This window comes from Tupaia chinensis, unplaced genomic scaffold, assembly GCF_000334495.1.
Source record: "Tupaia chinensis unplaced genomic scaffold, TupChi_1.0 Scaffold147674_1, whole genome shotgun sequence".
Classification (NCBI taxonomy): Eukaryota; Metazoa; Chordata; class Mammalia; order Scandentia; family Tupaiidae; genus Tupaia; species Tupaia belangeri.
Window position 1 is genome coordinate 186891 of NW_006207526.1, and position 9497 is coordinate 196387.

A 9497-nucleotide genomic window follows, 5' to 3' on the forward strand; every position below is an offset into this window, starting at 1 on the left:
TCCCAAAAGTATATGATATCCTGCTGACTGGGGTAGTACCAGAATTCGCTGGTTCACGAAACACTCAGACCTACAAGGGCCAGGTCCTGTATTAGGTGTGGGGATGCTGGGAATCCCAGGGTGTCTGTGTGTCGTGACTGCTCTGTCATGAAGAGTCGGAAGCAGGTGTGGTCACCAGAGTAGCCTAGGTCAGAGCACGTGGGCTCTGGGAGGTTGTCCGGCGCGGGCCACGGCACTGGCCTAGTGCTTGCCTCTGCCCTCCTGCCCGCCCGTGTGTAGCAGCAAAACAGGCTGATGGACACCCCTTTTCTTTAGGTCCTCTCAGTACAGCATGGTGGCTGGGGCAGGCAGAGAGAATGGCATTGAGACCCCCATGCACGAGAACCCAGAGTGGGAGAAAGCCCGCCAGGCCCTGGCCAGCATCAGTAAAGCAGGAGCCGCTGGCAGCTCCAAGGCCAGCAGCAATGGGCCGGTCACCAGTGCACAGGTAAGGAGGCCACACGGCCTGAGCATCCTGGCTGAGGGGGTGCTGGAAGGATATGGCTTGGCGTCCTCTTGTTGTGCTAGGTTGAGGTGCTCTGAGGGGAACGTAGAAAGGTGTTCTCAGGGATCTGCATCTGGCAAGAGAAGAGAGATCTATTTCCCTGAGGAACCCAGGGTGTGAAGGGGTCCCAAGGAGGGAGACCATGCCCTTGATCCCTAAGATCCTTGCATATATGCTAGAGACATGGAGCCAGGCCCACTCCTTGGCATTTAACCAGTGGCAGAGAGGCCTGAGCTCGGGGGCTCTGGCTGTGCAGGCTGACTGCGCAGGGCCCTCTGTCCGCAGTACGTGTCGCAGGCGGAAGCCTCAGCCCTGCAGCAGCAGCAGTACTACCAGTGGTACCAGCAGTACAACTACGCCTACCCCTACGGCTACTATTACCCCATGGTGAGTGCTCGCAGCATAGCTCTCCTATGGCTGGCTGCCCGCGGGTGTGCAGGGCACGGGGGACCCTCTGCTGGCTCGTCACCCAGACGCGGAGTCCAGGGCCCCTCCTGTGGCTCCCAAAGTCTCACACCCAGGCTGACCCCGCTTCTCTCACGCTTGTTCCCGTATTGCCAAGACCTGCTCGACGTGAGCACACGCCGTGTCATTCACGCCTGTCTACGCCCTCGGAGGTCTGCTCAGAGGCCGCCTCCAGAGGCCTCTCCCTGAGCACCTGTTTGTTCGCCTCTTCTGTTCCCTTTGCTTTATCCATGCTGTGGAATTTATTGTTTGACTTGTGACATGTGTTTGTACAACTGCATGTGTTTTTGATTATAAGCTTCACAGAAGCATGGGTTTTCACATTTTTTTAAAACCTATTTAGTTTTATTACTATCATCTTTTAATTTGCTGTAGGGAATGTGTGCTCACCAGAGAGAGAGACAGAGAGAGTGGTTGGCCATGTGGGAGTCCAGCACCTTAACCACCATTGCCACCTGCTGTCCCCCCATCCTCACCATCTTTGCTTTTTTCTTATTGTTCTGTCGTAGTGTTTAAATTCAGTGAGAATTTGTGAAAGGTTCTTCGAGCTTTGCTCTAGGGGACATGTAGGATTGATCAGGCTTCTGTTCCTTTCACCCTTTTTCTTTCTCTAATATGCAGACAAATTCACCGATCGCATTTATACCGTAGAAGAGAGAAGGTCAGGGTGTCAGTGGAGTGCTCTGGGCTGTATGTGCTTCCCAAGCAAGACCCCCCACACCCTACCCCACCCCCGGTCGGCACCAACCTCTCTTCCTGTGTCTCAGCAGAGTGTGTACCAGAGCTACGGCTCCCCCTCCCAGTACGGGATGACTGGCTCCTATGGCTCCTCTGCAGCCCAGCAGCCCTCAGCCCCCCAGCACCAGGGAACTCTGAACCAGGTAACGCTTCGGCCCGGCAGCCTTGCAGCGTGCAGGCAGGGAAGGAGGCGTCTCAAGTGGGCTGGGATGTTCAAGTGGGCTGCAGGCGTCTCAAGTGGGCTGCAGGTGTTCAAGCCCATCATGTAGGAGGGCTCTTGGTGGTCACACATACCTCAGAGGGTTGCCCAGGGTTCCTCCCAGTGACACGGGACAGTGGTGGCCACGTCGAGAGCTGCATGCCAAGTAGCACCAGGACTCTGCCTCGGCCCTTAGCACGCCCCTGCTTTCTCCTGCAGCCCCCTGTCCCCGGCATGGAAGAGGGCATGGCCTACCAGGCCGCCCCTCAGCAGTTGCCAGCAGCCCAGCCCCCTCAGCCTTCAAACCCCCAACATGGGGCTCACACTCTGAACAGTGGCCCCCAGCCTGGCACGGCCCCAGCCACTCAGCACAGCCAGGGGGGCCCGGCCGCAGGCCAGGCCTATGGGCCGCACACCTACACAGAGCCTGCCAAGCCCAAGAAGGGGCAGCAGCTGTGGAGCCGCATGAAGCGTAAGTTGCGTGGGGTGGGGTCCCCTTGGTTCTCCTGGACGTGAGGTGCACACGCTGTGCTTGGGTGGGGCTGCCTGGACTGGCCACGTGGTGCCTCTAAGAACCCCTTCTCTAGAGCTTGCCTCTGCCACGCCCAAGGCCCCTTCTGCCCTTGAGGCCTCTGGCTGCAGTCCCTGGAGCAAATGCGCAGTGTGCCAGGGAGAGGCCTGACCTGGCTTCTGCCACCCTCACAGCGGCCCCTGGGACTGGAGGTCTGAAGTTCAACATTCAGAAGCGGCCCTTTGCTGTCACCACTCAGAGCTTCGGCTCTAACACGGAGGGCCAGCATAGTGGCTTCGGCCCCCAGCCCAACCCCGAGAAAGCCCAGAACCACAGGTAATGTCTGCCCCCTGGCCCCAGCCTGGCCCTCGGCCTGCCCTCAGGGAGCATCTGCCTGCTAGCCCCGCTGGCAGCCCCTGCATAGAACTTCAGTCCGCTCCTCCAGAGGTGGAGAAGGACCCCTCCCTCTGCCACTGTGGGCACCAAATGAGACGGAGGGGGAAGAGAAGCGGGCTGGCTGGGCCCTCTTGCTGAGCGTTCCCCTGCCCCACAGTGGGCCTTCTGCCCGGGGAGGCCTGTCGGGGAAGCCGGATGACTGGCCGCAGGACATGAAGGAGTATGTGGAGCGCTGCTTCACCGCCTGCGAGTCGGAGGAGGACAAGGACCGGACCGAGAAGCTGCTCAAGGAGGTGCTGCAGGCCCGACTGCAGGACGGCTCGGCCTACACCATCGACTGGAGCCGGGAGCCTCTGCCAGGGTGGGTGGGCCGCGGGGTTCAGGGAGTGGGCTGTAGGAGAGGTGCCTGGGCCCTGGGCTTGGAGGCTCGGGGTCCAAAGCACGAGGAACTGCAGAGGGAAACCCGTCAGGAGGTGGACCATGGAGTCCAAGTCCCTGTTGGAGGAGGCCCAAGGATGGGGTCCCAAGGAGCGCACGTTGCACGGAGGTTCGCGTGCCCTTGTCCACACTGTGCCACTTGAGTCGCCTTTTTCTCCCTGAGTCTCCTACTTACAAGATAGGGAGAGCAAGCCACCTCTGCAGGCGTGTGCTCTGGGGACAGTGGGCCTGGAAAAGGCCTCGGGGTAGAGTGTCCCTGGGCCAGGTGGACAGGTGGGCCTTGGGAGTGGGGTCTCACCCCTGCTGGTTGGTGATGCCCTGCCCTGCTGTATCCCCAGGCTGGCCCGGGAGCCTGTGGCTGAGAGCCCTAAGAAGAAGCGATGGGAGGCCCCCGGCAGCCTTCACCCTCCGCGGGGGGCTGGCTCGGCAGCCAGGGGCGGGAGTGCTCAGTCCCAGCGAGGGACTCCGGGGGCTGGGGGTGCTGGCCGAGCGCGGGGCAGCAGCTTCACCAAGTTTGGTAACCGCAACGTCTTCATGAAGGACAACAGCTCTTCCTCCAGCACAGACTCGCGCTCCCGCTCCTCTTCCAGGTCCCCAACGCGCCACTTCCGCAGAAGGTGAGGATGGGCAGGGGCCGGGGTGGGGCGGGGGACGGGAGCTGGGGCCGGCCCGTTTCCCAGCTGACCTTCTGCTCCTTCGTGCAGTGACTCGCACACAGATTCCGACAGCTCCTATTCGGGGAGTGAGTGCCACCCTGTGGGCCGCCGGAATCCGCCCCCCAAGGGCCGTGGTGGCCGAGGGGCCCACATGGATCGGGGCCGAGGCAGGGCACAGCGGGGGAAGAGGTGAGGCATTTGTGGGAGCCTGAGACGCAGACCAGTAGGTGGTGTGTGGTGGAGGGGCGCGTAAGGTCCTGAGAGGCACCCGTCTCCTATTCTGCTTTCTCCCCAGGCACGACCTTGCCCCCACCAAGCGCAGTCGCAAAAAGATGGCAGCACTGGAGTGTGAGGACCCAGAGCGGGAGCTGAAGAAGCAGAAGCGGGCAGCCCGCTTCCAGCACGGGCACTCACGCCGCCTGCGCCTGGAGCCCCTGGTGCTGCAGGTGGGCGGCCTGGAGAGCAGTGGGGCCGACCCGGACTGGCATGAGCTGCAGATTGTGGGCACCTGCCCCGACGTCACCAAGCACTACCTGCGCCTCACCTGCGCCCCTGACCCTTCCACCGTGCGTCCTGTGGCAGTAAGTGCCTGGGCAGGACAGGAGCCGGGCCAGGGAGGGTGACGGGGGGTGGGGTGCAGTGCGGTTGGCCGGCCTGGCGAAGGCTCCCCGGTAGGCACCTCCTAGCAGAGATGTCCCAGCTGAGTGAGGTTGGGCCTGTGCCCTGAGCTCTGCAACCAGGCTCTACAGCTGTCGGGAGTCACTTCGCTCTTCTGAGCCTGTGTCTCCTACTTAGGATAGGGGAGCGAAGCCACCTCTGCAGGCTTGCGATCTGGAAACTGGGGGACATACATGCCACGGCGACTGGACCAGGGTCTGCGGTGGGACGCGGTTTTTGTTCCAGCAGGGTGCGCGCCCAGAGGGGTGTCTGCTCACAGTGTGCATCCTGGCGGTGTTCCTCCTTTCTGGTGGCAGGGAGTGGGGATGTGTAACAGTGTAGCACGCCCTGCATCCCGCCGTGGTCACAGTCGCCCCTCGTCACGTTCCGCCAAGGTCACAACTGCAGCTCTTCTTACCTTCTGGGACATCAGCGTCATAACAGTGTAGCTCACCCTCCCTCCTGCGGAGGCTGGAGCTCCCACTCAACCCCGCTGCCTCCCGCGCAGGTGTTGAAGAAGTCCCTGTGCATGGTCAAGTCGCACTGGCAGGAGAAGCAGGACTACGCCTTTGCCTGTGAGCAGATGAAGTCCATCCGGCAGGACCTGACGGTGAGGCAGACCCCAGCAGGCTGGCGGGAGCAGCCTCGTCCCTGCCCCGTGTGACCTTGTTCTCGCTGCTGCCCCAGGTGCAAGGCGTCCGCACGGAGTTCACGGTGGAGGTGTACGAGACCCACGCCCGCATTGCCCTGGAGAAGGTGAGCTGCCTGTGCGTGCCCGCCTGCGCCGCAGCAGCTGCTCTGCCCAGGCCTAACCGCTGCTCCTGTCCACCTCCCCCTCCAGGGCGACCACGAAGAGTTCAACCAGTGTCAGACGCAGCTCAAGTCACTGTACGCCGAGAACTTGCCGGGCAACGTAGGCGAGTTCACCGCCTACCGGATCCTCTACTACATCTTCACCAAGAACTCGGGAGGTGAGGGGCCGCCCCAGACAGGGCAGGGTAGCACCGGCTCGAGCCCGTGGCTGACAGCCTGTCTCGCCCCCAGACATCACCACGGAGCTCGCGTACCTCACCCGGGAGCTGAAGGCAGACCCCTGTGTGGCCCACGCCTTGGCGCTAAGGGCAGCCTGGGCTCTGGGCAACTACCACCGTTTTTTCCGGCTCTACTGCCATGCACCCTGTATGTCTGGCTACCTCGTGGACAAGTTTGCAGATCGGGAGCGCAAGGCTGCCCTCAAGGCCATGATAAAAACGTATGTGGCGCTGAGCTCCCCTGCCCTCTGCCGCTGGCTGCTGTCTGGGCTCCTGCCACTCCTGCCAGCAGGCTGCTTCCCCGCTGGCACGGCTCACCCTGCCCCTCCTTCCTCCTTCCTCCAGTTGGCCCTCCCCACTCCTGTCCCTCCTGCAGTCCTCCTCAGCCAGCCTCTGTTCAGGCCCAGGGGCCTCCGGCTCCCTGTTACCCCTCCCCCTCCTGGTGTCCTCCAGCACCTGGTGCCTGCGCCCTTCTTGGGCTCCTGGCTCCCATTCTCCCTTCTCAAGCCCTCTGCGCGCCTCTGTCCGCTCCACATGGGGCTCCCTCTGTGGAGAGAAAGTAGGAAAGACGGTCCCTGCACCTGCCTGTTTCACACCTAGTGGTAGCGGGCACGACCGCGTCCCCAGCCGGCTCCTTCGAAGAGCTGGCAGTGTAGAGGGAAACAGCCGGGCTGGGGCGCTGAGCCTTGCTGACCGTGCCCTGCACTCGCCAGACGTGCTGAGTAGGGACGAGGTGTCTGGCTCGTGGCGAGACTGGTCCCCAGGGCACATCAGTCAGTGTCAGATGCAGTTGGTTGTCGCAGCGAGGGCACACCTGGCATCTGGTGGGGGGAGCCAAGGATGCTGCTTGGTACCCTGCAGTGCACGAGGTGGCCCATGCTGACCATCTTGTCTCAAGGTCAGTGTCGCTGAGGTTCAGAAAACCTGGCCAGGGCAGTCGGTTGGAATGCCGGAGGGGCTGTGAGTTCCAGCCAACTAGGCTGACTTTTCTCTGGTCTTCTCAGGAAGACAGTAGGGAGCCGTCGATGGTTTGGAGCTGGGAAGGATGGCCAGCCCGAGGTTAGGAAACTCACGCTTGGATTTAGTTTGTGTCAAGCAGGCTTCAGGGCAGGTTGTGAGGAGGGAGCAGCCCTGGCAGCTCTCTGCTCCTGTGCAGGCTGGCTCCTCATTAGTCGGGGCCCAGCAGGGGTGTGCCCTGCTCCTAGTTGGCCTCACTCTCTTGACACCTTCCTCCCTGAGCCCATCTAGGTCCAGAGGGGATCGGGAGCCAGCTTGGGACAGGAGGCAAAGCCGCTGTCCATTCCAGGGCCACCATGCTGGGCGGGCTCTCCCGGAGAACCAGGGCCCTGTGCTCGGTGCCGCTGACTCTTGGGGTGCCTGTTTCTAAGCGTGTGTGTGAGGGCAGGGGCAGCCTTAGGAAGGGCCCAGCGAGGTCATGGAGCTCTTGGAGCAGCTGTGTGCTGGCGCATTCCTGTTCGCAGAGTGTCCGCAGGGTGGTCCAGGGCCTTCACGGCCCTCAGATCCACAGATGCTTAATCGGGCTGTGCACTGGCGCTTAAGTCGGTACTGGAGGTCACTGCCAGTCGCTCCTGCCCAGCACGATGGGGACACTGAACAGCTGTGCCCCGCGCTGGCTAAGGGACGGTGATGAGGAGCCCGCTTGTCCAGTGCAGATGCACCCATCCATACCGGAGTGTTTCCCATCTGGTCCGTGGGACCCCGTGGTGGGACCCGGGCCACAGAGGGCCGTTGGGCGTGTCTTCTGAGTCGCGGTAAAGGACTGTTCGGGCGGGTCGCAGTGAGCTCCACACTGGCCAGCCCCAGCTTCCTGGAGCCCAGGCAGGGCAGCAGCAGGGCGGTCCCCAGATTAGCACTGTCAGCCCCACATCCCTCCCATGTTCTGACCCTGCCCCTCAGTGTTGGAGCCGGTGCCACCCTCCCCTCCTGTCCCCTCCTTTCTCATACCCTGCACAGGTAAGTGAGGGCGAGGGGGGGCTCGACTGGGTCCGGGGCCAGTACCCCACCCTGGGCCCCCCCAAGCCCTTGAGGTGGGGAGGAGGGTGGTAGGGGAGCCAGCAAGTTCTGTGCTGAGACTGGGTACCCACCTGGGGGCTCCCACTCCCTGCTGGTGGGGCCCTCCCGGCCCACCTGCCTGCCTCATCGCTCTCTCCTCTTGTCTCCGTAGCTTCCGCCCTGTGCTGCCAGTCTCCTACCTGCAGGCCGAGCTGGCCTTGGAGGGCGAGGCCGCCTGCCGGGCCTTCCTAGAGCCCTTGGGCCTGGCCTACACAGGCCCCGACAACTCCAGCATCGACTGCCGCCTCAGCCTGGCCCAGCTGTCGGCCTTCTGAGCACCAGCGAGGATGGGCCAGGGGCGGGGCTGTGGCCCCTAGCGCCGCCTTTGCGGATTTTGTTTTTGAGCCATGGACTTGGGTTGTAAATTAATTAGCAGGGAACGAGCTCCGGGAAGAGCCTGTCCCTGTCCCCGTTTTCCCACCGGGGAGTCTGTACAGAGATTTTTTCTACGTTTTTATTTTTGCCTCGGGTGGGTTGGGAGGAGGGAGCAGCAGAGGGCTGGGGTGTGGGCTGTAGGCTCCCGTTGCCCACCGTCCACTCACTAATGCTGTCTCAGTGTTCTCTCTCTCTCTCTCTCGAGCTTGTACTCCGGCACCTGACCCTGCGCTCTGGCCCGTCCCACGCCGGGGGGCCAGGGCAAAGAAGACAGGCCGTCCCGCCGTGCCCGCCTGCGGCGGGGGGGACCGCACAACACCCGGCTGCCTCACCAGAGACTCTTGTTGCTAGCCCTCTGGGGCCTCAGTGTTGGGGTGAGGGGAGCTGCTTAGAGACTGTGCCCTCAGCCCCCCACCCCAGAAGTGTCGACACCATCACCGCCAGACCCACACGCCGCCCACACTGCTGACCCCGGAGGCCACCGCGGGACCTCGCCGGCCGGACCGCCTCGTCTCGAGTTGTATTAAGTTGTCTCCGTGGCCCTCCCTCCACCCCAGTGTTTCTTCTGGTTTTTTCCCCCCTTTTCTTTCCCTCCCCCCCTCCCGCCCCACCTTCATGGATCACCAGCTCACGTCATGTTTCCTTCTCTTTTCTTTCTGTGTGTGTTTATTTAAGTTATTTTCTCTCCTTCCTCCCCTTTTCTGTTCGGCCCTCCCTCCCTCTTCTGCCATGTAACTGGAGGATGTGCTATGAGTTTGCAAACAGCTGGACTGTCAGGCTGCTTCTTTTCCAGATGTTCCTCCTCTGCCTCCCCTCCCTTCCTCTCCCCCCCTCCTTCTCCATTCTTTCCTTGGAGCACTGAGCACCACTTGGAAGCTTAAGAGAAACCAAAATTAAAGAGAGAGAGAGAGAGAGCACGCCCTTTGTCCTTCCTGCTAGGACCTGTGGTTCCGCCCCTGGCTTCTGGATCCGAAGTCCTTTGCGGGAGACTCCAGAGGGGCTTCGGCCAGGGGCTGATCTGCGCTCCCTGCCCTCCCCACGCGGCACAGCCAGAGTCTCCTCAGTGGCTGGGTCCCCAGCTCCTGCCTCAGGTTGACCTGTGGCTCAGGCAGGCGGGCCTGAGAGCCACAGGGCACTTTGGCCAGGGTGAGGTGGGGGCGCAACCCTCCAGGGGGCTGCAGCACCCTCAGCCCCTCATCCTCCAGCCTCTGACCCAGCGCTCGGGCCATGTCTTCCAGTGTGGGAGAAGGAGGCGCACAGAGCACGTGGTGGCCCAGCAGTTCCAGATCCTGGAACCGCAGCTCGGGGGGTACTGGCAACCCTGGGGCCCGGAGGGCCCGTCTCAAAGCTCCCGCTGCCGCCGCCTCCTCCCCTGGACCCGCCAGCCGCAGCAGCGCCAGCGTCAGGTGGAGGG

At 62.6% G+C, this 9497-nt stretch overlaps 2 protein-coding genes across 8 annotated transcripts in view; one reads left to right on the forward strand and one right to left on the reverse strand.

The window, feature by feature from the left end:
- LENG8 (leukocyte receptor cluster member 8) overlaps positions 1–8399 on the forward strand; it is a 14883-nt gene extending 6484 nt beyond the window's left edge. For 4 of the 7 annotated variants that reach the window (XM_006169931.3, XM_006169930.3, XM_027768857.1 and 1 more), the window contains 13 exons: positions 316–487; positions 830–931; positions 1777–1890; positions 2166–2418; positions 2652–2793; positions 3011–3214; positions 3630–3908; positions 3996–4136; positions 4243–4528; positions 5113–5214; positions 5292–5360; positions 5446–5575; positions 5649–6748. In XM_006169931.3, coding sequence (XP_006169993.1) covers positions 316–487; positions 830–931; positions 1777–1890; positions 2166–2418; positions 2652–2793; positions 3011–3214; positions 3630–3908; positions 3996–4136; positions 4243–4528; positions 5113–5214; positions 5292–5360; positions 5446–5575; positions 5649–6235 — 2581 coding nt within the window. In that variant the 3' untranslated portion in view covers positions 6236–6748. Of the gene's footprint in view, positions 1–315; positions 488–829; positions 932–1776; positions 1891–2165; positions 2419–2651; positions 2794–3010; positions 3215–3629; positions 3909–3995; positions 4137–4242; positions 4529–5112; positions 5215–5291; positions 5361–5445; positions 5576–5648; positions 6749–7820 lie in introns of those variants that run through there. The other 3 variants (XM_014584785.2, XM_014584786.2, XM_014584784.2) reach the window with 3 other exon arrangements.
- Positions 8400–8675: 276 nt separating this feature from the next.
- LENG9 (leukocyte receptor cluster member 9) overlaps positions 8676–9497 on the reverse strand; it is a 3382-nt gene continuing 2560 nt past the window's right edge. Inside the window, exon 3 of the mRNA XM_027768858.1 lies at positions 8676–9492. Within this exon, the coding sequence (XP_027624659.1) occupies positions 9019–9492 (474 nt within the window). The 3' untranslated portion in view covers positions 8676–9018. The remainder of the gene's footprint in view (positions 9493–9497) is intronic.